The sequence below is a fragment of the Tympanuchus pallidicinctus genome, unplaced genomic scaffold, assembly GCF_026119805.1.
Source record: "Tympanuchus pallidicinctus isolate F22 unplaced genomic scaffold, pur_lepc_1.0 scaffold3, whole genome shotgun sequence".
In the NCBI taxonomy this organism is placed as follows: Eukaryota; Metazoa; Chordata; class Aves; order Galliformes; family Phasianidae; genus Tympanuchus; species Tympanuchus pallidicinctus.
In genome coordinates this window covers 90,828,536-90,856,141 of record NW_026294747.1, presented here as the reverse complement: position 1 = coordinate 90,856,141, position 27,606 = coordinate 90,828,536, and the positions used below count along the sequence as shown (strand labels likewise).

Here is a 27,606-nt window from a genome sequence, read left to right as displayed (position 1 = left end):
CGATGCTTTCCGTAGTCATAGTGTTCCCCTGCCAGCCGCAGAGAAGGGAGGATTAGAGAGAATTAGCGTAAATTCCTGCTAGATTTACCTGCTTATTTTTGGACGCTGATGTACAATTAGTGTATTTTACAACCTTTTAAAAGCGGTCATAAATTACAGGAATACAAGGGCTCTTTGTGTCGGTTTAATGAGCTGCTTAAATTGTAACTACAGAAAAGTGCTGCGAACGTCCACTCATGGAAATTTAAAAGCGAAAACACGGTGCGAGGGAACCTTCCTCCTGTGGCACCCGCAGCATTTCGTGCGGAGATATTTGGGATTCCTAAAGTGCCCCGGCGCTCAGCCTCAGCTGCCTCTCGGGGCAGCTTCCATCAGGGCACAGGCGCTAGCTCTGCTCTTTTTATCTGCTTCGAAGTGATCAAAGGGCGACTTTATCTCGATCAGCCTCGCAGATGTAGGTAAACAGCTCCGCATCCCAGCAGATCCCAACTCTTTCGAGGAAGCGAGGAAATAAATACTCGTGTAGTGCGGCGATTCCCATGTCCTCTCCACATGGGAGTGACAACCTGACCTCTTAACGACTGCCATAAACGTAAACATGAAAGACGGCAGAAATTCGAAATTTATTTGTACTGAAGGTAACTTTAAATCACATTAATGCTAGGAGCGTTTATTGGTGCCAGAGCTGGCAAAAGGGTTTCTCACAACGAGTGCACGTTACGAACTCAGATCTGTTTGTTGTTACCGAGGCTGGAATTTCAGCCCAACTCGGAGCCATGTGTATAAAGCACAGAAAAATCAGCAGCAGACTCACTGAGAAACGCCACGTTTTCTTTTCTTTCCTTTTTTTCCTTTCTTTCTTTCTTTCTTTCTTTCTTTTTTTTTTTTTTTTTTTTTTTCCTCTCCCAGAAACAATGTTTCAGGTCTCCAAATCATCGAGGTCATAAAACACAGTGTTGAATGTCCAGGAACAGGAACAAAGTAATATATGGGATGCCGGAGGAAATCTAGCGTCTGCTACTTACACGGTCCTTTGAATTCATGTTTGTAAGCCCGTGATCATAAGTAGTGGAGCAAAGAAAACCTCCAAATTCGGCGGGGGGAATCATTTTCAGCTGCCACCCAGGACAGTGTACAGCAGGGAGAACTCCCCCTCAGCCCTCTCGAAGCACAGTCAAGGAGTTACTTTTCTCAAGAATTTATTAGTTTCCCCACTGCAGACGCGAAGTTAATTGTTAAACAGTAGTTTTAGCATTAACTTGACCATTAATACTAATAAAGATGTTCATAGAAACGGGGTTTTGAAGCCAGTGGCCGTAGCTAGCGTTAAGGCATTTAAGCTGACTTATGATTGTGATTTATTGCTTTTGTAGTTTCTATTTGCTCAGGACTGCAACTTCTAAAGCCATCTTTCTGCTTTTGACGCAAAGCAGTCGATAACTTTTTACAACGGCCCCTAGAAAGACTTGCTCTGCTTTTTTCAACATCTGCTCCATTCCCCATTAATTTCGGCCTCATTGTTGCAGGGGAACTTCTCTCTGTGTTTCTTTGATGGGACCTAAACACGCTGTATTCAAAAGGGCCGTGAATCCGCCCTGTCCAGTAAATCTCAGCCTTCGTTTGCGTTTAGGACGAGGGCTACGGAGTGCCCTATGGAGTCCCACGTCGTGCTGCTAACTGCTGCCTCGTCGTGTGCGGATAATGTTCTCCTCTCTCTTTCAGAGGTGTTATCATTTTTATTCCAGTTCCTAGTGAGGGATAATGTATGTGTGCCCTGTCACGAGCTTAGCGACTTCCCTATGAAAAATTGCAAATTCTTCCTCTGCTGTAATGTCACGCTGACTTTGCTGCACTGTCCACTCATATACGCTGTTACTGATGGGTTTAAATTCCAGTGGCCCACTTTTACAGCCCAAGCGAGAGTAGGAAGGCATGCCCCCAGCAGTAAAAATGGCCTTCCAAAAGAAATCCCCTTCCTTTCAGCTCAGTGGAGTGCAGGTGAAACGCTAAGGGGGGATATGCAGTTGGCTGAAAGTTTTCTTCGAGCCCGTGGGGGTGGTGGAAAAGTTTAGGCAAAGGTATTCACATCACAGCGCATAATGCTAGAGTCACAGGAGGCGGTCAGGAACACGTTAAAAGCGCGATCCGTCCCATTCTCCGCGACTCCTTACAGAAAAGTTGGGTGAGATTAGGGCTTCTTTTGTTTGTTTAGCTTATTGTGTCAATAGCAGAAGTTAAACTGCCTTGCAGAGAAGATGTGATGTGTTCACACACAGTTGAGGCTGGCTCGCTGGGCAGGCTCGGGGGCCAAATAGAGCTTCTTCTTCTTTTTAGTTTCCCTCGTTGTTTTTTTTTTTTCTTTTCCCCCTCAGGCAGACAGCTCCCCCTCCCCAATTTTTTTTTTTTTTTTCATCGTTAGAAACCTATAATTTTGTGCATCACTCAAAGTAGCTGTATAGGAAATGCGTAAGCACAGGTTTAACAGCGAGGTCCCAAAAGGTTTTGCAAAATTCAGAGGCACGCCAGTGAAGGAAGGTGTGTGCTCCATAGTGTGGTACAAGGACAAAAATCAACTAGCCTCTTAGAAGAGACCCTTTTTTGCCTTTGTCAGGTAATTATAGGTCTTTTTAGTTTCTGCAGGAGCCCCGATGTAGCGTGTGGGAGGCAGCAAGCCCTGCACAATGGAGGGCAGAGGCAGCCGGGGAGGGGGGGAGGCCGGGAATAGTCCCGTGCAGAAGGGAGATGAAAAGAATGGCGTTGAGATTTGGGCTTTCTTCGGGTCTTGAAGAGAACGTGCGACTGGGGCAACGCTGTGGCCCGGGGAGCAAATGCCGGTTAATTAGGCTCAGTATCAGGGTGCGGTGCGATCCTACGGAGCAAGGATTCCTCCGACTTTCCGATGGGCTTTGTATAAAGAAATGCTGGTGTGGGATGAAAGAGACTCTAAACGATCCCCCCCTCCCCCCTCCCCAAGGCAACGCCGGCTCTTGATTGATTTTTTTTTAAATTTTTTTTTAAATTTTATTTTATTGTTGTTCCATCCCTTTAAACTCTCCTCTAACGTACCGGGCTAAGGCTCTAAAAAGCCACGTCTCGCTCTCAGAAACCCCGCTCCTTCAGTGATTCCCTATTTCAAATAAAAGGATTTAAGTTGACGTATGACCACGTGAGCACATAATACAGCGCATTATTGTGGCATTTGGAGTGGAGACCCGGTCTGGCTCCGTCTGCGATTACGCTTTTCCAGTTTCTGTTCAGAGCGAGCACTGCTTTCTATTTTTTTTTTTTTTCCTGCCCCCATCACCGTCCCCTCAAGAGCTGGCCATTCCGCTGACAGCTTTCGTTCCTTATGGAAAGCTTATTGTCGAGCCGAGAGGACGAAATGCTTCGTTAGAAAGGATGGATTTTATTTTAAGGTATTTCCGTTGATTGTTCATTTATGTGGTGAGTTATTGCTGTTCGAGGCAAAGGTCAGTAGAAAAGGCTGAAGTGAGTGCGTGTGTGTGCGTGCGTGTGTGTGCACCGGGGCCGGGCTGCTTCCCTCTTTGTTTCAATTTGCTGCGGTAAATATTCCGCTCTCCCCTCGCAGCGAGCGGAGCTGCTTTATTTATTTTTCTCCATAGAGATCCCGCACTGCTGCTGACGGCCAGCTGCCTCCGCTCCGGCCCCCCGATTGCCATCTTATCGTTATTTATGGCCGGCGGGAGACGGAAGCCTCCTTTTAGCGTTTTGTGGCATTTTGATGATGATGACGATTTTTATTATTATGATTTTAATTCAAATACATTTTTCATTTCGGTCGGTGCGTTTGTTTACTTATGTATTTGCGGGGGTCGGGGGCCGGGGAGGGGGTGGGGATGCACCCGGGTTGGGGTCGCGCTCGGGTGTGCGACGGAGGTTGTTTTATGCGCGTTTGTTCGGCCGATGCCGAGCTGGAAATCGATGAACATGCGATAGTGCTGCCATTTTATTTATGATGCTTCGGTGGTGTTTTGCTTGCCGTGCGCGGAGGGCTGCGCGGGTGTTCAGCTCTGTGGCGAGGGTTCCCCTTCCCGAAGGAGCCGAGGCTCCTCTTCGCTTCTCCTCGGTGAGGAGGAGCTGAGCCGAGAGGCAGCCGCGTCTTCCAGAGATAAGCAGCCTTGGAAGTGCAGTGGGGTTTTGTTTAATTTGATTTTGTTTGGGTTTTGACTTTTTTTTTCCCTCTGGAAAGCTGGAGAATAACGGGGGTAAGAGTGGAAATCAGCTTCTAGGTGAACATATCTGGTCATTAATTCATATCCGTGCAGTCTTTTCTATAAATGCGTACATACCGTATGTATAAATATGTGCATATACGGATAAATGTGTCTGTGTAGCCACATTATAAGGAAAGAACTTAAAGAGGAGGGCAAAATGTTACATAAAGTGACACTGCCCCGGCGGGTCTCTGCTTTGGGAAAGGTCACAGCTCCGAGGCTCTGTCCTCCAATTTGGTCAGCGCCTATTTCTGCGGTACCAATTTGTCCCCAGTTCCCGGTGCTTCGTGACACTTCTTCTAGGGGTCAGAAAGAGGGAAAAAGACAGAAAAGCGAAGGACGAGATAGAAAACGAGTTGAAAACAAACAGCAAAAAGAAGGCTGTTTCCAGGTGAACCTATTCGCGGCCGTTCTGCGGAGACCTCGGGGGCAGAGATGTTTAGTGCTTCTTTCTCGACTTCTCGCTTTTAAGGGGCTCTCAGAACACATCTGACCGAAACAACTGCTATTTCCCCTCTCGTCGTGCTGAACCAAATCCTGTGTCCCTCTCACACCGGGCAGGATTGCTGCTTCGCTCAACAGCGTGTCTAAGAGCCAAGGTTAGCTTTGCCGTACTTTGAAATGGGCCAAAACGCGCCTCGAAAATAAAGTGTAAGCTTTAATTGCGGCTCCATTACTTGGCAGCGTTTCCTCTGATTTATGACCCAGCTCGGATGCATGCTGACCCAGTTAAACACTCATAAATAACACGGTCCTGCTCCGGAGCAAAAGAAAGGAGAGTTCTGTAGAGAGGGCTATCTCGGCGGCTTGGGTAAATAGCCTCGCTCTGCTGAGCAAAGAACGAACTGTTCGCGGCAATTCTCTGGTGTTAGAGGATATAAAGAACGATTGGGGTTTACCACGGCTGCTCTCACTGCTCTCTTGCCCAGTCCCTCTAATATTCCCTCCTAAAATCCCCACCGACCTGCAGAATTCGTCCCGCAGCTCCCCGCCTTGCTGTTTAGACCCACAGAGATTCCCTAGAATCAACTTTGTATGATAGTCGAAGCATTCCGATATACAGCGCTTTCCAGGCACCATTTTATTCGGAAACTAAGACAGTGCAGGATTCCGTAAACTGAACTTTTAGGGGAAGAAAAAGAGAGTCGTCCGTGAGTCAGGAGTCAGCCCCAAAGGTCCCTCTCCGAGCCCTATCGCTCTCTGCGGAATGTGGCAGAAAGAAAATATTAGGCCCCTGAGAGGGAGAGGCAGATAAAAGCAGCGGGAGCTGTGTGGTGGGACACTTATCCCTCCATCATAAGGCACATTATGAAAGAAAAAAAGATTGTCTTCTCGTGTTTAAAATGACCTCTTTGGGGAGAAAGGGGGCGTGGGGAAACGGGCCAAGAGGCAAAACGCTCTTCGCAGGCAGAAAAGACGAATGGAGGAAATACCTCTCTATCCCCACGAACTACTTCGGTTCTCACCATTAAAGTCCCTCGCTAATTCCTCCGGTTTTACAAAGCACCCCCCCGTTCCCGTCCCCACACTCAGATACAGACATGGTGTCAGAATATCCGGCTCCGAAGTTATAAAGCCCTCAGAGGGAAGGGAGGCACACGCTCTCCTCAGCGCTCCCGGCCCGGCCCGGTCCCGGCGTCCGCAGGTTTCCTCGTCCTCGGTGCTCCCTCAGCCACATTCTGCTCTTTATTCCGGAGGGCTCCGTCGGGGCTCGGAGGTGCCTCTCTGTATTCGGTAGGGCACCGGGGCGAGCGACGGCTCAGCAGTTTCAGAAGAAAGTGTGGGGTTGATTATTGACTAAAAAGACTTTTCTTCCGATGCCACATTCACGGGGTTGTTTGAAGCAAAATGCATACGCGGGATTTTTGCTTTCTCTTCTCCTCCTACGCTGCCCGCTTCCCCTTTCATGTGGTGCCTTCTCACTTGTGCCATAAGGAGCAAGTGTTTTCTGTTTTAGTGCTCTGTTTACAGCTTTGGTGCATGAAGTCATAAATCTTGCATAGCCATAAATGACAAAAACCATTGGTATGCGTAAGAGGCCACCCCAGCCTTATAGTGCTTTTTATTTCTCGCTTCCCCCTCGCTTTGTTTGTGCTTTAGGATGACGCCGGTCTCCCTCGTGCTTTGAACGGACTGGTTATATTTTTAATGCCTTAATTAACGAAGTAACGTCAAATTTACACCTTGGCTCTACGCGGAGCCCCTCTCGGTCTCGCAGCCCACAGCCCGAGGGGCCGGGGCTGCAACTTACTTGCAGTCCTCATGTGAGCGCCCGCTTTGCACGGGCTCTGCTGTGTTGCTCTTACACAAAAAAAAGGGGGGGAACCCCCAGCCCCCACCCAAAGCCGGGAAAAAAAGAAACGAGAGCTTTCCCGGAGGAGCAGGAGGTGGGGAGGGGCTGCGCGGCGCGGGGGCCACGTCCACGCGGGACTGCAGCCCCACGCGCCCCCACGGTGCGTCTGTGCGGCACACGGGGGAGGAGGTGGTGAGGGAAGCGCCTCTGCGCCCGTCCCGAGCGCTGGGGATATTTGGGGGGTGGGGGGGTTCTGTGTGTACATCTGTGTGTGTGTGCGCTCACGCATGCATGAGTTAATAATTAGTAACTCTAATGATTTCCAGCGTGGCTCTGCGAGCATTGCCCAGAGCGGGGATCCTGGTGGGCTTTGGTTGGCTCTCCGGTCCCGAACCCGACGCTCCGGGCCGCTCCCCCCATCCCCGGCTGTCAGCCAGGCTGTGCGGGACTCCGGGCGGCGGGGAGCGGCGGAGGGGCCATTGCACGGCCGCCCCCAAACCCGTTCTTGAGAGGGACAAAACAAACAGCCCCGCCGCAGAACCCCGGAGGCCGGTGAGAGCGACCCTTTGTGAGAGCCGTTTGTCTTCATTAGCATAATTTTCCTGGACTTTGGTGACGCCCGGGTGCTGGGTGGGGGGGGCCGCACTCCTTCGCTGCCACACTCCTTCCCTCCTCCCAGGCTTCCCCAGGCCGCCGCCTTTCTTTCTTCCAGCCCTGTAATTCTATTTTTTCCTTCCCATCCCATTCCTGCTCCCCCCTTTTCTTCTTTCCTTCCCCTCTTTCCCATTCCCTCCAGGCGCGGGGATCGGCCCTGGGAAGCGTCCCCATCCTCCGCGCTCTGCGCAGGGGGACAGGGACAGGGTGGGCAGCGAGAAGCGGGAGGGAGCCGGGGAGGCGGGGGTCGGAGCAGGCGTCCCCATCCCGCCCGGGGCAGGGCTCGCCCCTCCCGGCCGACGCAGAGGAGAAGAGCCGGTGCCCATCCCGCAGCTGCGGGGACACGGCCGGGGCAGATCAATCTCTGCTCCCCGGGCTGTGTCGCCGAGGCTCCTAAAAAAAAAAAAAAAAGAAAGAAAGAAAGAAAAAAAAAAAAAGGCAAAAAAAAAAAAAAAAAAAAAAAGCATGCTGGCTTCCGCCTCAGTCGTCAGAAGTTAAGGTAAGCAGGCCACAAATACGCTGCTATCAGTCGTGAATGGCGGAGTTTATGTCCCAGTGATTTATGACCGTAGACTTAAATGTCGGTTCAAGAAGAGTTCACAAGCTGGGGCTTCCTTCCAGGCAGTGACTGATACCCTTACACTTCGTGTTCAGGCAGCTCTCTCTACTCTCCCCCCACCTCCTCACCTCTTCTCAACTTTGTCTTTATCTTTCAGGAAATCTTTCTGGGGGGCTGCTGTTTTTTGCGTCCCGGAGTCAGAGTTTGGGGCTCGGCCGGGAGCTACAGGGGAAAGATGCGGTGTATTTAGAGACGGGGAAGGGGGAGGCAGGGGAGAGCTGAGCCGTGGAGCGGGGAGGCGAGGGGGACATGCCTGGGGGAGGCAGCTTTCATCTGCTGTCTCCGGGCTGTCTGGCGGGGGGAGAGGCCGGTAAAGGCTGAGAGGTGTACCGCGCAAATGGGGCTGGATGGACCGGCCGAAAAGGGCGCTGGCAAATTTGAGGGCCGAGCTCTTTTGGCCTTTTGTCTTGGCGAGGACGAGGAGCGCTTTTCCCATCTCAGGCACCAGTTTGGGTGGCAAACCTTCCGCCTTCCACCCTCCCTCCCCTGCTAGCTCCCGTTAGGGCGCTGCTATTATTCGCTCCCTGTCGCTATAAATCCCGCTAGTGCTGTTTTCGCTAGTAATGGCCGTGCGCCGCTCAGGTTACCCTAACTTTTAGGAAGTGATTAACTCCCGTAGCCAAAGGCGGGGGCCGATTTTCCTTTCCTGGCGGGCGGCCGAATTTTCATTAATATTTTGCCTTCGAGGCGCAGCCGCCCATTGTTGGCGAGGCGGGCGCGCAGCTTTGCGCGGAACATCGCGGGGCCGCCGCTCTGCCCGCCGGCGGCACCCAACAAATCTGGGAGCGCCCGGGGAAGGCGAAATGCTTGGTGTGAACGTCATGAAAGGCCGGTTGTTTCCTTCCTGTTACTGCGGTTCCCTCTTTCTGAAGGAAAGGAATTGAGAAAAATCACACCAGGCCCAGATATCGTTAGAGGCGAGGAGCTGGAGATGGTGTCCGCGCCTCAGATCTTGATTGTCTTATTAGCTTAATAACAGCCGGAGAGGTTGATTAGTGCAATAATGGGGCTGCCGCCTTGCTGTAGGTGCGTTATCTTCATTTGGTTGGGATGTAACAAAGGAAAGGCTGTTTTCTAAGAACTTGTATAACTTGAAAGGCGCAGAATGAGATCGTTTGGTGCTTGTGCTGCCTAAGACATTTCGCCCCTAAGCATTTGTCGTCGTTAGATGTTTTGGGGGAAAATAGCCAGCTGCTAAAGCGCGGGGGAAGTGGCAAAGAGATCAGAGCTGTTCTGACCCGAAAGAACGGAGCTGTTGGTCAGGAAAGGAGAGGGGACGGCGAGCAGCAAGCTGCGATTTCTGAGAACAATGTATGCGCGTGTGGGACGAGCTGCTGGATGGGAGACGGCGTACAGGTCTCTCATTAGTGCGGGCCATCCTTGGGCTGGTTATTTTCAGGTAGGTAAGCTGCAGAATTTGATTTGAAAAAACAAAACAAAACAAACAAACAAAAAACCAAAAAACCAGAGAACAGAAGGACGGAGAGAGCAAAAAGAGAGGGGGAGAGAAAGGGATTCGCCCAGGCAGGAGCAGCATTCTCTGGGTCGGTGTCCACCCTCTCCCCGGCCAAGTGACCCTCATACATCAAATTACATAGCAGCTTCCAAGACAGAACCTATTATCGCTAAGTTGGAAGGAAAGTTCAAGCCGTGGTCATGGAGATGAACGCTGGTTTTTCAGGTTCCTGGTGTTTTGTTGGTTGGTTTTTTTCTTTCTTTTTTTTTTTTTCTTCTTTTTCTTTTTTTCTTTCTTTCTTTTTTTTTTTTTCTTTTTCTTTTTTTCCCCTCCAATCCATCATGTTTTAACAGGTAGAGTCTGGCTGATTCCACAAAAAGTTAATGTCTTTGAAATAACTGCAAAAAAACAACCACAGAAGCCCCCAGCTTGCCCCTGCTGGCCTTGCTAAAGGGGCTCCGAGCTGGGCTGGGTCCAGTGGGGGCTCCAGAGCCACTCGCGGGGGAAGGAAAGGTGTGGAATCATCGTGGGGTTGTGGCAATGTGGTATTGAGGGGCTGTGGGGGTGGCAGAGTGGACCTGCTATCACTCCAGGGCCAAACAGGAGCCACTCCGGGGCTCACCCATGCAGGAACCGCTGGTGCCAGGGTGCTTGACCTGGGAGGCTGGAGGCAGTGCGTGAGCACGAGGGGAGAAGGCACCGGCTTTGTTTATTTTCCTATCGAGCATTTCATAGACGAGCCAAAATCCGTCACTTGGGATCTGTGTGTGTAAATATCGCTGGCTGCAAAACCTTTCCACCCTGCTCCTGCCCCCTGCCATACGTAGACAGGAACAATCTCATGTATTTCTTTGAAGCCGGATGGAGAGCTGTAACCCAGAGAGAAAGGCTAAAAATAAAAAGATGCCAGTTACAGGGGAGGGTTTGGTTGTGGAGCTGGAAGAGAGCGATAGCCCAGCCCCTTTGCATTAGTGATTCCTCGATCAGCCTTATCACAGAGACTGGTATTAAAACAGCCTCGCTGTGATAAACGGCTGACCCCTTTGCTGTGTGGTGCCCTGCTCTGTTTCTTAAGAAGAAAGGAAGGAAAAACCCTAGAAAGACCCTATCCCAGTGCAGCAAAGCACATATTTGTAGCTGCCAGTAAATCCAGGCAGCTTTTACATCGAAATACTATGCGCCTGAGGCCAAGTCATGCTGCTAAATATTGCTGACCACTTTTTCTTTTATGGCTTTCATGTCACTTAGCTATTGAAAGTAAGATGGATTTGCACCATTTCTTCACCCTGCTCTGCTCTCCCCACACCCCAGGTCTGCCCGGAGCGGCCATTGGAGGAGCAGCGCCACGTGACAGAGGGGTGCCAATGTTATTCTCCAAGGGTGTCAAGACCCTGTCAGTTTGCGAAATAAATATTGGGAAACAACGAAATGCAAAAAGCGACCTACTACGACAGCTCTGCAATCTATGGTGCCTACCCCTACCAAGGAGCAAATGGTTTCACTTATAATGCGAGTCAGCAGCAATATCCTCCGTCTTCGTCACTTGTGGAAACTGAGTACCACCGCCCCGCGTGCTCCCTCCAGTCCCCAGGCAGCACCGTGTCCCACCACAAGGCCAATGACATCAGTGAGAGTTGCATGAGGACCCTCCCCAGCCAGCCTCTGCAGCCCCCTGGTCTCACTGACCCGCAGGCCCCACCGCAGCCACCTCCGGCCCCGCAGGCACAGCCTCCACCTCCATCCTCGGCCTCACCATCTCAAAATGCCAGCAGCAACCCTGCCCCTGCCAACCCCACCAAGAGCCCGGCTCTTAACTCACCCACTGTGTCCAAACAGATATTCCCATGGATGAAAGAGTCTCGGCAAAACACGAAGCAGAAAAACAGCAGTTCCAGTTCAGGTATGGAAAACGCTCTCTCACGTGTCCTGCGGGGAGGGAGCAACCCTGGGCGTCTTCACTTCTGGGAGGGAAGGGAGGGTTGGGGACTTGTTCTCTTCCCTGAGCTGCCCCCCATGGGCTTGTTGGCTTGTGATGGGATCTCGGTGACCAAACAAACCTCTGGGATCTTTCCCAGCCTTGCAGAATGGATCCAGTGTGATCTGGTTTCCTTTCGGCTGTGTCCTCCTGCATCTATCACATTTCGTAGGTAATCCCCCGTCCAGTAAATCACGCCAGTGCCGAGCAGCCCAGGCCCTGAGCCAGGGGCCTGTCCCAAGTACTTTGTTGGCACTGTGTTGCTAGATTAATAAGACAGTGACCTATCTCTGCCGAAGTGTAACGCGAATAAAATAGCTCATAATCATGTGTAGTTGGGATCAATGCCCTGTGTGCAGTCAGAACCTCTTCCTACTTTTACAGGCTGACTGGCAAAGTTACAAGACTGGTAAACAAAAGTCTTCTGGAGCGCCATAAACTTAAGCCTGTAAAATATTATTTGGAGGATGGCAGTGTACATTAACACTTTTATTACTCGAGGAAACTCAAATCAGTAACATCAGGACCAGCTCCAATGCCCAGGAGTTGTGTTTATATTTACCTCTTCCTCTTTTTCTCATAAATGTGCTTTGGAAATAGGGTTCAAATCTTTAGCAAAGGTCTCTGCCAGTGTACTTTTAAAGCACTGATAATATTGCTATTTACAGACTTCCACAGTGTGTATTTATTTTATTAAAAAGCAATAACAGTTAAATATGCCTGTATGCCTGTACGCAAGCACAGCTGCCATATGCTCTTCTGATGTGCATTATATTTCCCAATCACTACCATATGTTAATGTTGGATGTGGGAGAAAACACACTATACTGCCAATTCTGTGTGTTACAACATTATATGTGGATATCTGATCTTCAGACATCCACAGCTTACGTATATACAGCAGGGTTATCAGAAGAAGGGGCTGTAAATCTCTGTGGTTGTGGAGAGCAGGTAGTTCTCAAAGGATCTAAGCCTGGTATATATGTGGAACAATAGGTTCACCTTTTGAATTTCTAAAACCTGCTTTATTTCCCGGAACCTTTCCTATTCCTTTATGCAAAGCTCAAGATATGTTGTGCTCTGTCATTCTTTATTGGAGCAAGTATAGCCAAACAATGGTACCAGTGAAATAAAGGAAGCCTTGGGGCTTGGAGCATGGCGAGGCTGAGCTCCTGTTGGGGTTACTTGTTGCACATGTGAGCATCTCATGTCCAATAGCTGGGCAGTTGCTGACATTGTTGGGCGCAGTCTCTGGTTGCCATGTCTAGGTTTACCATCTGATTGTGTTCTTTGTGTAATTTACATAGGTGAGAGCTGTGCTGGTGATAAGAGCCCCCCAGGCCAAGCATCCTCTAAACGAGCTCGTACGGCTTACACAAGTGCCCAGCTAGTAGAACTGGAAAAGGAGTTCCACTTCAATAGATACCTTTGCAGGCCACGGAGGGTTGAGATGGCCAATTTGCTCAATCTCACAGAAAGACAGATCAAAATCTGGTTTCAGAACCGCAGAATGAAATACAAAAAGGATCAAAAGGGCAAGGGCATGATGACCTCTTCAGGAGGACAGTCCCCGAGTAGAAGCCCCGTCCCTCCAGCTGCTGGGGGATACCTAAACTCTATGCATTCTTTAGTAAACAGTGTCCCCTACGAGCCCCAGTCACCTCCGCCATTTAATAAGCCTCATCAGAACACCTATGGCATCCCCGCATCGTATACCGCTCCTCTTAATAATTGCCCACCTCCTCAAAAGAGATACACGGGGACAGCAGCTGTGACACCTGAATACGATACTCATCCTCTTCAAGGCAACGGTTATGGGAATCCACATATACAGGGAAGCCCCGTCTACGTAGGGGGCAACTACGTGGAGACCATGACCAATTCTGGGCCTTCCATCTTTGGTCTAACTCATCTCTCTCATCCTCCCTCTGCCAACATGGACTATAGCGGGGCTGGGCCGATGGGCAACAATCACCACCATGGACCTTGCGACCCGCACCCGACATACACAGACCTTACAGCTCACCATCCTTCTCAGGGAAGAATTCAGGAAGCGCCCAAACTCACCCATCTGTAGGAGCCAGGAGTCACTAGGTGGAACGCAAAGCCCCAACCTTTTAAAGTACTCGTCCCTTCCTCTCTGCCTCTCCTCCCCGCCACGCGCCCTCCTCCCCTCTCTTTCTTCTTTCTTTGGCTCATTTTAGTTTGTTTCATTTCCTTTGGTAAAAGCGTTTTCTAGTTTATGTGACGTAGCAATATTTGTTGCTTGAATTGCTCTATAGTTTCACTAGTGGATATTTATCTTCTTGAACTGCAGCCTCGTGTCTCACTTTGGGAGCATACAGAGGCTTTATACTTTACCTTCTACACTTTTATCAAAACAGGGTATATGAACAAATTTTCTATAAAAGGAATTCTTAAATGTGAATTTGTTCGTACATGATTGATCCCACGGGGAAGCAATTTTTTTATTGCACTTCTTTTAAATAGCGAGAAAGACATCAGAAGCGCTTGGACAGGGATTCCCTGGACAGTTATTGATATGTGTAAGTCTTTCAATGTGTGTATGCTGGTGAACATTCAGATTTATTTATATTATTTTTTTTTTTTTTGCAAACATTGAATAATCTAAGTGTTTAAAATTTTATTTATCCCCATTTGTTCATATTTATATATATATAAAGAATCTGTACCCTGAATATTCAGGAGGTATTTACCTGGCCATGTGTTAGATGGCATATCGGCACGCGTAGGAAATATCATTTGAAAGGGAACTATAACTCCTTTATTAAAATGATAACTGTGATGACAACAATGCAATAAAACCTGGGAAGAAAAAAAAAAAAGAAAGAAAGATCACAGCTTGAATAATTGATGCCTGTAACATCCAGGTAGGGGGAAAGAAGGCGTGTGAAGCTGAAAGGCTTAGATTTGTGTTGAAAGTTATACATTCCTTGCTGCTCACGTTCTGAAAAAAAAAAAAATAAATAAAGTTTTTATTCTGAATAATAAAGAGTTAAGGCCACATTATTTGCAGTGCGAGGAAGGGAGAGCCCTTTGCGACGGGGGGGTCGGTGGACTCGTCTGGAGCCCACACGGGGCTCAGCTCTCCCACCGCACGGCTCCGTAGCGCCTTTTTAGAGATAGAGAGAGGGATTTATTAGGATTGTTTTTCCCATTGGTTTCCCTGCCGCCTCTCCCACGCCCGGTGCGGAGGGCGGGGGCGCGGACCGCGGGTGTGCACGCTGTGGGGGGGGAGGGAGTGCGCCGTGTGCGTGCACGAGCTTGTGCGCGGGGGCGAGCGCGGGGGCTAAGGCCCAGCGAGGTGCGGTGCGGAGGGGATGCACGGTGCCCGGGTTCCCCTAATGGGGACCGAGGAGAGGCGGGCGGAGGCCGCAGACCCCAACCGCAGTTGTGGGGTGGATGCCGGGCACAGCTGCCTCTGGGCACCTCTCCACCCCCGCTGCCTTTTTCCCCGTTTTCTTTAGAGGAGTGGATTCTCTCTCGTCTTCCTTTTATTTTTTATTATTACTGTTATAATTCTGGATTTAAATCTGGGGCCGTTTCCTGTTGGCCGAGCCTCCTCCCCCCCTCTGCAGCCTAAGGCGGTGGGGGAGGGGATTTCCCGTGCTGCCTTTACCCCCCAAGCCCTCCCCCCTCTCTCCTCCCCCCCGCGTGTCCGTGTGCGTAAGTGTGCTCATATGGCGGGGCTGTGACACGCGGGGGTGAGCGGGCATCCGCGGGTGTCTCTGGGCAAAGTCGGTCCGAGTGAAGGCAGGAACCCCAACCGCTGTGTTTAAATGCCATGTTTCTTCCTTCCAGGCCAAATGTCCGTAATTTGTAGATTGAAACTTGGAAGATAAATCAAAGCGGACCTTAATAGACTGGGTAAAATATTCCCTTTGCGCGTTTATAGAGTCGTATCCCTATGCCGTGTAGATAATCGCGCACGCTGTTTGCCATCTGTATCTTCCAGAGCAAAGGAAAAATGTCGCCATTTTGGTCGCACGCTGAAATATTATTAATCTTTGGGCTTTATCTTGTTCCCAGAGCCACCCCTGCCCGATGCCGAACCACTGCCACGCAGCCGCGAATCTATAGAGCTTTTCTGCATAAGTAGATAAAGAGTGCTCGGGCACAGAAAGGGATGGCGGATATATCCGCACCGTAATGCGCGTTACGGGCGGAGATGTAGAACCGTGGAAGGTGATTTCTTCCGAGATTTTTCATCGAAACCCGTTTGTCGCCCAGTGCAGACCAACGACCCGTTATTGTTTTGTAGGCAAGAAAGACATTTTGGCACCGTCGCAAGGCATCTCTCGTTTCCAGTTAGCGAATATAGAGAATCCAAACGCCCCCCACCCCTCAGATAAGTGCCATAGATCAAACAAAAGGTAACGGTACGGGCGGTGAACTCGGGTTGTGAGGCTTAGCGCCAGGATTGCATTTCTGAAAATGTCCATAGAGAAGGAATTCGGCTTTTCTCCACCCTCCCACTCCGAAGAAAGAAAAAGACAGGCGGCTTTGCCCCCTTCTTTCCTCTCCCCATCCTCAGAGCCTGCACGTTGGCAATACGAATTTGTATTTTTGCATTCGAGATTCGCCCGATTAAAAGATCCCTCTGGAGGCAGAAGTAATTGATTTGCCCAAGAATTTCGCGTCCCCTCTCCAAAGGTTTTGTTCCAGGTGGTTTTTGTATTAGAACTACCACAAGGAACAAATGTGCAGAATAGAGACACCCACGCAGGTTTTACTCACAAAGCCCGGTTAAAGTCCAAACCTCCCTCTTTATTATTTGCCATCCTGCTGTTAAATCCCGATATTTTCGAGGAAAAAAAAAAAAAGAAAAGAAAAAAAAAGAAAAAAAAAAAGAAAGAAGAAAAAAAGCAAAGCTGAACCCCGAGGAAGGCGCAGAGAAGCAAAATAAAGCCAGGCTTTTCCCACAGCAGAGCAGCCCTCCAACAGCATATTTTAAAAGCAGCTTTTTTCCTTGTTTACCCGCGTTTCTCGCTCTGCCTCTTTGCTCGGACACATTTGATCTTGGAAAGAGCAAGAAGCTCTAAATGTGTTCTTAAGGGCCAGAAGCTGTCAAACCTTTTGGCGGCCAAGATTGATCGCGCGCAGACATCACCAGAGCTTTGTTTGGACTAAAAGCAAGAAAATTAAACCCTTTGCATTTTCCAACAGCATCGATATTTGTAAGGCATCCCTTTCGAGGGATTAAATGACAAGTCTCGTTCTATATTTTATTTAAACAAGCAACCACCAAAAAGCCCATTTAAAGCCTCCCAGCCCCTCCCCTCCCCCTCTCTCCAATGCCTTCGCAGATATGCTACATCTTGAGGGTGCATTAACTTAAAACCGATTTTTAAAATGCACTTCGTGCAGTCTGGACGTAGACTGGTCCGCTGAGTGCTTGGGGCTTTTTTTTTTTTTTTTGGTTGTTGCTGTTGTTTTTTTTTTTTTCTTTTTTTCCCCTTTCTTTCTTTTTTCCCCCTTCTTCTTTCTTCTTCTGTTTCTTCTTTATTTTTACAACACGAAGAAGAGGGTTTGCCGACACCCATTTTGGCAACTCCGAAAATCCAGAGCGATGGCCCCGCCCGGTGCTGCGATGCTCCCCGGCAGCTGGAGGACTCACGGACGTCGCCCGCAGCTCCTGCCCGGCCCCCGGCCCGGCTTTGCACGCAGGACTCATCGGGCAGGGGATAACCCTGACGTTGTCACCCGCTCTCCCGGTTGTGCCCAAAGCGTCCGAATTCGGGACCCGACCGAGCGGAGGCACATGGAAACGACGGAGAGAGCCAAGCTTCGGAGACGAGAGCAGTGCCCCAGGTTGTCACCCCCAGCTCTGCTTGGCCCCGTGAAAACAAACCCGCTACCAGCCCATATATCTCCTGGTAATCGAAAATACTCACCAGACCCAGCCTACTACGGTTATTAAGCAATTTATGCCAGCAGACGGGAGTATCGTTTGCAAGCTAAGGCACAGGATTTTGGCTTTTTTTTTTTTTTTTTTTTTTTTTTTTTTAAAGAGGCACCGGCCAGCTGCCTTTGGAGCCTCGCGATTTGGCTCTCCCACAGCGGTGCTCGCAAGGCACTTTTTGTGGTCCAATCCCGGGAAGGCAATTGGAAAGGGAAGTCACGGAGCGCGGGGGCTGCTGCTGCCTGTGTGACTCTTCCCTTAGAAGCAAGGTTGCTGAGGAAGATCCTCTTAAACAATGGCTCGGCACCGGCGACCAATTGTTCTCCGTACTGTATAATAGATGGCGAGCAAAAAAAAAAAAAAAAAAAAAAAAAAAAAAAAAAAAAAAAAAAGGGAGAGAGAGAGAAAGAGAGAACAAATGAAAAGGAAAGAAAAAATTAAAAAGAAAAAAAACTATTAAAAAAAAAAAAAAAAAAAAAAAGAAGGAGCCCATGGAGAGGCTGAGTCTGAAGCAGTAAAGTAGTTTTGGAGGAAGTGTTATTCTCCAGGAAAAAATCAAGACTCGAGACTCCTGCCTGGGTGCAACTTCTTATGTGGGGGCCTGGCGGTGTCAAAACTTTGAAGATTAATGGACGACTTTGTTAATGACTCACGGCGTCAGATTGAGGTGCTTAAATGATTTGTGAGGTGCAAAGCGCTTTCCTGACAGTCCCAAACAATGAGGGGAGAGTGCGCGGGCGGAGGCGAGGAGGCAGCGGGCTGCAGGACGGGCGCACACACGCGGGGACACACGGACACAAGCACACACCCCGCAGCCGCCGCACCAACGCACCCCCTCGCCCTCCCCCCCGCCCCGATCATTTCAGATTAGGACGCCGAGGGGATGGATGCGGGAGATACCGTTTCCCTCTTTAAAAAAAGTGTAAATAAAGCCTTTCTGGCCCCCAATGAGGCGTTCCTTCCCGACTTTTTTGGATCAATCAAACAGACAGTGGCTTCTTTTGATTAAAGCCCAAATTGTCATTGGGCAGAGGCAATCATGTGACAGCCAATTCGGTCCAATTTCAACCTTGTCTCCATGAATTCAATAGTTTAATAGTAGCACGGTCCCCATACGGCCGTAATCAGTGAATTAGAAAAAAAACACCCCACCAGCGATCTTCTATGATATATTTTTTTCTCCTCTCTCTCCTTTTTCCTGGGCCTTCCCCCCCCGAGCCCCCGGCATCCGAGGGAACTTTTTCTCCGCGGGGGCTGCGAGTTGAAGGCCATGAATTTCGAATTCGAGCGAGAGATCGGTTTTATCAATAGTCAGCCATCGCTTGCTGAGTGCCTGACATCTTTTCCCCCTGTCGGTGATACATTTCAAAGTTCATCAATCAAGAACTCGACGCTTTCACACTCGACACTGATTCCTCCTCCTTTCGAGCAGACCATCCCCAGCCTGAACCCCGGCGGCCACCCTCGCCACAGCGGCGGCGGCCGCCCCAAGGCGAGCCCCCGCGCCCGCAGCGGCAGCCCGGGCCCCGCCGGCGCCCCGCCGCCCCCGGAGTACCCCTGGATGAAAGAGAAAAAGGCGTCCAAGCGATCCTCGCTGCCGCCCGCCTCGGCCTCCGCCTCAGCCGCCGGACCCGCCTGCCTCAGCCACAAAGGTCAGTCCCGGGGCTCGCCGCCCCCCGGCCGCCCGCAGCCCCCTCTCGGACGGGGCTCCGCGCGGAGCCCAACTTTCCCGAGTCGCCCCAACGCGGGATGATTTATTTGAGTTGGAGCTGACCTCTCTTGTCTCGCTGTCCTAGAGCCGGGCTATTTGACAGTAATGAAGAGTGATAGATTGCTCCCGCTCAGCTCGGCGGCTGATGCATTAATTATCAATCGCGCTATGGCCGATATAAAGTTGGCCGCGGCGTGGGGAGGGCGCGGAGCGGGGGCCGCGGGGCGCGCCGAGGGGCCGGGGGGCTCCGGGCGCCGCACAATGGGGTCCCGCGGCCGAGGGCGGCCATTTTGTTGCAGTCGCTATTTTATGCTGCGAGGACATATGGCTAGAGAGTCGCTTCCACGCGGGGAGAGAGGGAGAAGCGCTGCCCCCCCCTCCAGCATGGGCCGCGAGGGGCTCGGGGACCGCGGTGCCATCCGCGCTTTTCCCCGACGCGCGCTGGGCTCTGCTTCGCCTCCGTTCTTTGCTGCGCTCCGGGGCGCGTGTGCGTGTGGTAGTGGTGGCGGTGGTTCGCCTTCTCTTTTTCTTTTTTAACAGACCCCCTTGAAATCCCCGATAGTGGCAGCGGTGGATCTAGGCGGCTGAGGACGGCCTACACCAACACGCAGCTCTTGGAGCTGGAGAAAGAATTCCACTTCAACAAGTACCTCTGCAGACCGCGCCGGGTCGAGATAGCAGCGCTGCTGGATCTGACCGAGAGGCAAGTGAAGGTCTGGTTCCAGAACCGCAGGATGAAGCACAAGAGGCAGACCCAGTGCAAGGAGAACCAGAACGGCGAGGGGAAATTTAAGGGTTTGGAAGACCCCGAGAAGGCGGCGGAGGACGAGGAGGAGGAGAAAGCCCTCTTCGAGCAAGCCCTCGGCACCGTCTCGGGAGCGCTGCTGGAGAGGGAGGGGTACGCGTTTCAGCAGAATGCGCTCTCGCAGCAGCAGGCGCAGAATGCGCACAATGGCGAATCCCAAAGTTTCCCCGTTTCGCCTTTAACGAGCAATGAGAAAAATCTGAAACATTTTCAACACCAGTCACCCACTGTTCAAAACTGCCTCTCAACAATGGCCCAGAACTGCGCAGCTGGCCTCAACAATGACAGTCCTGAGGCCCTCGAGGTCCCCTCTTTACAGGACTTCAACGTTTTCTCCACAGATTCCTGCCTCCAGCTTTCAGACGCGGTTTCCCCCAGTTTGCCGGGCTCTCTGGACAGCCCCGTAGATATCTCCGCTGACAGCTTTGACTTTTTTACAGACACGCTCACCACGATTGACTTGCAGCATCTGAATTACTGAGAAATTAAAGACGTCCTCTCCCAGGGTCCTGCCTTCTCCTCCTCGTTCCTCCCCTTTATTATTATTATTTTCCCAGTGAATTAATTTTATTTCCTCCCCCCTTCCCCCTCCCCCCCCGGTCGGTACATTCTGTTTGTCCCCTCCCTTCACCGTGCCATTTTACCGATTCTGACCAAGTTTTAGTTGTCTTCGGTTTTAACCTAGCCACGTTCTAGGTCCTTCGACGAAAGCAATATATGAGGTCTGTAAGAAAGTGATCATATAGGGATCGTATCGTCACTTTCTTTTTATTTTTGTATTGCATTAGGATGCGTTGTCATAAGTATTTTTGGTAGAATAAATTCTTGTTTGCTACAAGGTGCTTTCTCTTTTTTTTTTTTCCTTTTTTTTTCCCCTTCCCTCTCTCCTTTGAGCACTGATAACACAACGGGTATTAATTCACTATTAACTCACTAATAATCAAACCCTGCCATCTCTCTCTCGTTGGCAAAGCAGGACATTTAGCAGAGAGGAAAAACACGTTCAAATTCTTTATTTCGAAGGTTAGCGGAGAGGAAACAAACAAACAAACCAACCCAAACCGTTCCCAGCTCCTATGGCGATTTCTTCCCTTTAGTGTATAACCATAGTATCTCCGTGAGGACGCGAAGCTTGAGAATGCCCAACTCTAACAAAGGCGTAAGGGAGAGCTTTCTCTGTTACAGACAAAACAACGAGGGGCACGGTCCTGCAAAAATGAGCCTGGTACATTCACGGAAGGCTTTTTCTCGCTTTTTTTTTTTTTCTTTTTTTACTTTTTTTCTTTCTTTTTCTTTTCGAGCGTAGCATTTTGTTCTCGACCATAATGAGCAGCCAGCAGGCTGGCTGGGAAACATTAAAAACCTGAGCTCACAGAGTGCATTCGATGGGTCCTCCCGCGCAGAGTGGTCCGGGAGATCAGTCCTAAAAGGAGAAGGAAGGGAGAAGTTAGAGCCTGCAACAGCCAAACGCCGCACAAATAACTGGGGGAGGGATCGCACCCTCCGCTCGGTCCTTTTTGGGGGCGGTGAGGGGTCGTGGAGGACGATATTTACTGTTCAACCCCATCCTGGGGGGCGACCCAAAAGGGAAAGCTTTTATTCCCTAACTGCGGTTTCCTCGAGGTCCCTGCTCGCTGAGCCGCGCTGGGAAACCCCCGGCACACCTCGAACAGCGGTGCGGCCGGGCCCGAACGGGGCGAATCCCCTCCCTGGGACGCGAATGGGGGCTCCCAGGAGGGCGAGAGGGGAGGCAGCCGCGGCTCCGTGCGTGGGGAGCCTGTGCGAGGAGAGCAGGGGCCTGGGAACGGCGCAGCGCTGCCCGTCCGTGCACGGAGAGCCCTCTCGCAGCTCTGCACCGCGTTGTGGAGCCGGGATGCGTGGGTTATGGCTGGAAGGGCTGAACGCAATTCTTCCTAAAGTCATAAATCAAACGCTTTCTATGAATGAGAATGTCATCAAAGAGATCAATTGCAGGAACACATGCACAAATAAAAATCCTCTTACGTATTTGCCGGGGCTGGGGATCCCCGTCTAAAACCATTAAGTGAGAAGGCGTTTAGTCATAATTCATTTTTATTGCTCCTTTAAAACAACAGCTTGGCTGAGCTGCGGCCGCGGCGAAACCCCTGCCCCGCTCCTGTCCTCCTCCCGCTGCAGCCCTGCGCGGGGCGGGAGGCACCAGTGGCCCCGCACCTCTTTGGCAAGGGCCGAAACGGGCTGCCGTGTGCGGGGGCATTTTGTGGCCCGATGTCTGCGTGCTGGCAATGCATAAAAAATAAAAAATATATGTATTAAAAAATAAATTTAAAAGAAGAGGGAAAAAAAGAGAGAGGAATAAAAATCCCCGACAAGATTCCAATTTTTCTCCAACTCGATTTAAATAAACGTGGGGGTGCAGCTATCAGGAGTCGTCTCAATTCCTCCCCATGAGCCCCGGGGCGCTGCGGGGGGAGAACTCCCACGCCAAAGCTTAAATGTGGGCCTCACTCTCGGGCAGGATACGGCGGTTCCCGAGCGGAGCCGCAGAGGAGCAGCGGTTGCCCCCGGCCCTACAGCCTCTGCCCCTCACACAGAATCGACAGCGAAAACCCAAAGTATCGCGAGAGAGACAATGCAACAAAAGGGATGGGGGCTGCTCCCAACAATGGCACAGAAAAGGGGAAGGAAAAAAAAAAAAGGATTACAGGATGCTGGAGACTGTAAAAGAGGTGCTGTAATTTGCCGGAATTTAAGGGTAAAACAGATCCATTTGCAGAGAAATACATATTTTTTCTTTGAAGGCTGATGTTAAAAAAAAAAAAAAAAAAAAAAAAAGCACTGAAAGGATGCCAGCTCTTTTATTGGTAAACAGTCCCAGTGGCCCTCCTTGCTCTGCCTTATGCTATATTTATCACAACAGGTTTACGGGAATGAAATGAATGTGTTTCCATCCCTTACCACAGCCCACACTGATGCAGTATAATGCCATAAACACCCCCGGAGTGTTGTTGCTGTCGCTCTCCCAACGACCTCCCTTCCTCCCCCTCCCGGAGTTTAAGAAACAGAACATTTCCAGAGGGCCCTCATCCACTCGTGCCTGCTCAGTAAATCAGAACAAACAGAAATCCTAAGAGCGGCCCTTCAGCTTTTGCTGCCTGTAGAGAGGCCTTGGGGATGGCACGGGGTAAGGGTTGACCTAAGAGCAGCGGGAGAGCCCGCACCTCGGGGAGGATGTGGAGGATGTTGTGGTTCCGAGTGGAGGGAGGAGCTTGTGGGTGAGCGAGTGTGCGCGTGTGTTGGTGAGCAGGGAGAGGTGGCAGGGCAGGGGGAACCTCTGGGATTTCAAAGCAAGCAGCAGCGAGCACACAGCGATGGAAGAGCAGGGAGTGCACCTGCAGCAGCACAGGAGGCGGCTCCTCCCGTGGTCGGTGCTGAGGAGCACCGACTGTTGGTGCCAGCTCCTCTCCATGAAGATAGACGAGAGCCTTGGGACGGATGGATGCCCGCTCTTGGCATCCCCTTTCACTTTCCGCATATGTAAACAGAATATGGGGTCGCAACCCACGTCCCATCGCCCCCCGTCCTTTTCTTTCCACGGACTCTTTTTTTTTTTTTTTTTTTTAATTAAAAAACCCGTGGATGGGGGTGGGGAAGTATAAGCTTAAACTGATGTTCAGCCCTGTTCCCAAGGGTCCTGGGGCCACCTCTGCCACCGGCCATCTGCCACCTCCCACCACTGCCGGTCTGGGCGGTGGCAAAGCGCGGGGACAAAAGGGTCGGGCTGAGGGCCCTGAGTCTCCTGCGTCTCTCCGGGCCCTGCACCGGGACGCCTCCCCGGCCTGCGACCTGCAGCACACCGGGCACCCTTCCCCCGCCCGGTCCGAGATATGCGGGTGGCAGCGCGCCGCGGGGACCCGGCAGATGGGTTGCGGAGCCCGGCGGGCCTCCGCCCCGTCGTCAGCCCCCCGACTCCCCCTCCCCTACCCCAGCCCCGGCTGAAGCGGGGAAGTCCGGAGAAGGTGCGGGGGGAGAGGAGATGCGGGCTAGGGGGAGGCTGGCGTGCCCAGCAGAGCACAATGGCCGTCAGTCCCCGAAGCGCCTCATTTCCATGCTAATGTCCGCGGCCGCCTGGTGATGCGGCTGGACAAGCCCCTTTAACTCTTGGCGTCGCGTCGCGCTGGGCTCTGCGAAGGAGCCGGAGCAGCGGCCCCATTCTCATCCCCCGCATTATCCTCATCCCCGTCAGCATCCCCATTACGGTCTCCGTCCTCACGCCAGGTCACATCCTCACCGCCGTCCCTAGCGCTGGTGCTCTCCGCTCTGTCCCCATCACCTCTCCCCCGCCCCATGCCGCGGATTCAGCCCTCCCCATTCCGAGCCGGAAGAACGGCAAAGGTGCCCGGCACCAGTTTGACAGCCGGGTCGGCGTAGGGGCAGCCCGGCAGGGCCCGCCGCAGAGGCATTCACTCGCTCACTCACTCACTCACCCTGGAGGGGCCGGGCTCCGCGGGCCGGACTCCTCCGCCGGGTTCTCCGCTGCCTTCCCCTCTCAACCAGCGGGCGGGACCCCGGCGGCGCAGCAGCCCTGCCCCTCGCCCCCCGGGGGGCCGCCGCCGCCCTGCCCCGCTGTGCCGCGCCGCGCCGTGCCGCGCCGTCGGAGCGCTCGGCGTTTAAATGCCCCCGACGCGGCGATCTATCAGCGGCAGGAGCCGGGAAAGTCCCGCAGGCGCCGCAGCCATTGGCTGCCGCCCCCCACGTGCCTCCCCGCTCGCGGTACCTTCGTGTCATTTTCCTCCCGGCCCCATGGAGGAAGTGGGAAAGTTGGCGCGGCCCCGCCGGACGCTGAAGACCCGGCGGCGGCGGCGTGACAGCGGCACGCTGCGAGGATGAGCTCCTTCCTCGAGTACCCCGTCCTCGGCGGCGAGGCGGGGGCCTGTGCCGCCCGCTCCTACCACCCTGAGCACGGAATTACGACTTTCCAACCCTGCGCCGTCAGCGCCGGCAGCTGCAGCGGGGAGGACCGCTTCCTCGTGGGCCGCGGGGTGCCCCTCAGTCCCCACCGGCACCACCATCCCCCGGCCCAGCCTGCCGCCTACCAGCACCACGGCGGCCTGGGGGTGTCCTACGCGCATCCCGGCTGCCCCCCGACGTACGGCGCGCAGGGCTTCGGCGCCGCCTATGGCCCCTACGCTCTGGGGCAGGACGCCGAGCTGGGCGGCGGCTTCCCCCCCTGCGCGCCCGCCGTCTACTCGGGCAGCCTCTCCTCCGCCGCAGCGCAGCACCCGCACCAGGGCTACGCGGGGGGGCCCGCGCAGTACGTGCCCTCCCCGTACGGGCAGGAGCAGCAGAGCCTGCCCCTGGGCACCTACAACCATGCTCTCTCTCCCCTCCACGCCGGCCACCAGGACAACTCCCGCTCCCCCTCCGCCGACACCTCGCCGCCGGCGCAGACCTTCGACTGGATGAAAGTTAAAAGGAACCCCCCTAAAACAGGTCAGTGGCCGGCGGGAGCGGGGCAGCCCGGCCCGGTTCGCTCTGGCACCGCCGTCGGGGCGGTGGGGGGAGGCGGGTGCAGGTGCTCGCGGGGGCAGCTGGGTCTTGTGCCCTCAGAGCTGGGTGGGAGCCGGTTCTTCGGTCTCTCTCCCACCGCTCCCGCGGTCATATTTCGTGTAATTCACAAAGCACTTGCCGAGTTTCCCCCGACACCGGGAGTTTAGCACCTCGCACCCCATCACTCACCCTGCCGGGGGTTCTCCCGTATCCCGAGGAATCCCTATCGCTCGGCCGCTGCGGGCGTATCGATTACGTAGCCTATAAATCATTTGCGCTCGCTTAACGCTGCCTGTCTCCTCACAGGCAAGGCCGGCGAGTACGGCTTCGTGGGGCAGCCCAACACCGTCCGTACCAACTTCACTACCAAGCAGCTTACCGAATTGGAGAAAGAGTTCCACTTCAACAAGTACCTGACCCGGGCCAGGCGGGTGGAAATCGCAGCCTCCCTCCAGCTCAACGAGACGCAGGTGAAGATCTGGTTCCAGAACCGGCGGATGAAGCAGAAGAAGAGGGAGAAAGAGGGGCTGCTGCCCATCTCCCCCACCACCCCCACGGGCTGTGAGGAGAAGGCGGAGGACCCGTCGGAGAAGTGCTGCCCGTCGCCCTGCAGCGCCTCTCCCGCATCCTGCACCTCAGACCCGGGTCCTGCCACCAACTGATCTCCCCCAAGCTGCGGTGTGCTCCGTCGGTCTGTCCGTCCATCCGTCCGTTGGTCGGGCCCGGGGGCGTCGGCCCGGCCGCTCCTGGCCCCTACCGCCGAGAGGTTTTATTTCGGTTCCCCCCTCCTCACCTCCTTGCCGGAGGAGTTGCGTTGGCACACGCGTGGGTTCTCCCTCCTCCCCGCAAGGATGTTCCTCTGAGTTTCACTGGCTGACAGACAGGTCATGGAGGGTACATAACCTCACGAAGAGATGCACTATGGCAAGTGTTTACACGACTTCTAGGACTTTCACCCTTTAATTTAATGTATACTTTGTTCGTGTCTATGAGTTTGTTGCTTGTAAATACTTTGTCCGAGAGATTTATCTTTTTACAGATTTTTCTAGAGAAGACGTTTAGATGATCAGGTGAAGCAGGGTGAGTGCATTCGCCAAACCAGACCCGCTTTTCTATCGGTCAGGCTGACGGCAGCATCAAGCAGACGTGTTAAGCTCCAGCAGATACCTCAAAGCGTAGCGCTTTCCCAAAACGTGACAAACAAGGCTTCAATTGCACTAGGTTTTGTAAACCTTACCCTGTGTGCTCGTCCCTCCCTCCCCCATACAGCTGTGCTGGGCTGTGCCTGACAGAGGGACACTGCCGCCCCACAGACCTCACCTCTTCCTGTTTCCGTATCCCCCCTCCTTTAGCCTCGATGTCTTTTCGACCCACTCGTGAATGTGTCGGATGGCCAAATGAATGTATAACTTCTGTGGTTGGTGTCCGGGCCGCTGCATGCCGCCCCGTGTGTGCTGTACTCGGGACACGGAGCTCTGTCGGGCGGGAGCCGCGTCCCCCGACGTTGCGTACAATCACCAGGGCTCTGCGGTTCCCGCCGCTGGGACCCAGAGCAGGATTTACGGGTCCTTATGTCTGTAATAAATATATTCCGCTTTCAGGTATACCTCGTGTGTCTACCTCTGCGTGACGTCACTGGCACGTCACGGCTCGGCTCGCACGTTTTCCGCCGTTGGGCACTTCCGAGGGGAGAAGGGAGGAGGGTCCCAGCTTCATCCCCCCCTGCCTGCCCGGTCCGCCCCATAAACACGCACCTTCCTCCTTTCCTATGCTCAAACAGCATTATTTTTAGAAAAAATATGTGGCCCTCCGCTGTAACTGGGAGGAATTTATGACCCCGATCTATTTCTGAAGCACAAACACGAGAGCTTCCTGGGTCAAGTGCTAACCTTTTCACCTCGGGATGGATGGTGACACTTACATAAACAGAGCACGCTTCAAAAGCAGAAACTGTCTTCGAGTCCTCTTTCCTCACGTCGCAGGCCCCTCGCAAGGGCTGCACATTTAATTACCGCGGGCATCGTGTCCCCCCCGCCCAGCGTTGCCACCCCGAAGGGCTGCCAAGGGATGGGGCGGGGGGGAGGGGATGGCCCCTAGGTGCTCCCAGCCCGTTTCCAACCGCTGCCTTCGTATTTCTGGAGAAAGCCCTAACAAGTTACTGAGGGTAAATAGTGTGACATTTCCATGAGGTGCCAAAAGCATAGAGGTCGGGGAGGGGGACAGCGGGTGCCGGGGGGTGCCCGGAGTCCCCGCTGCCTCTGGAAGCTCCACGCACGACACCGCCTGACACGACATAGCTGCAGGGCAGCGCTGCCAGAGCTCTCTGCTGTGCGGGATCGCCGGGAGCCAACGAAACGTTCTTCACTTCGGTGTCAAAAGAAACAAGCCCCGATCTGCAGGCGCGGC

The 27,606-nt window shown here is 52.7% G+C and overlaps 3 protein-coding genes across 8 annotated transcripts in view; all 3 read left to right on the top strand.

Moving 5' to 3' along the window:
- The window catches only part of HOXA3 (homeobox A3), a 43,743-nt gene extending 29,657 nt beyond the window's left edge, over window positions 1–14,086 (top strand). For 4 of the 6 annotated variants that reach the window (XM_052693567.1, XM_052693565.1, XM_052693566.1 and 1 more), the window contains 2 exons: window positions 10,569–11,157; window positions 12,540–14,086. In XM_052693567.1, the coding sequence (XP_052549527.1) occupies window positions 10,686–11,157; window positions 12,540–13,309 (1,242 nt within the window). In that variant the 5' untranslated portion in view covers window positions 10,569–10,685 and the 3' untranslated portion in view covers window positions 13,310–14,086. Of the gene's footprint in view, window positions 1–2,016; window positions 2,612–3,056; window positions 3,417–10,568; window positions 11,158–12,539 lie in introns of those variants that run through there. The other 2 variants (XM_052693570.1, XM_052693568.1) reach the window with 2 other exon arrangements.
- Window positions 14,087–18,007: 3,921 nt separating this feature from the next.
- Window positions 18,008–20,509, top strand: HOXA2 (homeobox A2). The gene is made up of 2 exons (XM_052693572.1): window positions 18,008–18,807; window positions 19,407–20,509. The coding sequence occupies exons 1-2, from the start codon at window positions 18,426–18,428 to the stop codon at window positions 20,150–20,152; spliced, it is 1,128 nt and encodes a 375-aa protein (XP_052549532.1). The 5' UTR covers window positions 18,008–18,425; the 3' UTR covers window positions 20,153–20,509.
- A 3,954-nt stretch (window positions 20,510–24,463) lies between these two features.
- On the top strand, window positions 24,464–27,125 carry HOXA1 (homeobox A1). The gene is made up of 2 exons (XM_052693574.1): window positions 24,464–25,143; window positions 25,507–27,125. Exons 1-2 carry the CDS (start codon window positions 24,537–24,539, stop codon window positions 25,860–25,862), a joined length of 963 nt encoding a protein of 320 aa, XP_052549534.1. The 5' UTR covers window positions 24,464–24,536; the 3' UTR covers window positions 25,863–27,125.
- Window positions 27,126–27,606: the final 481 nt, after the last annotated feature.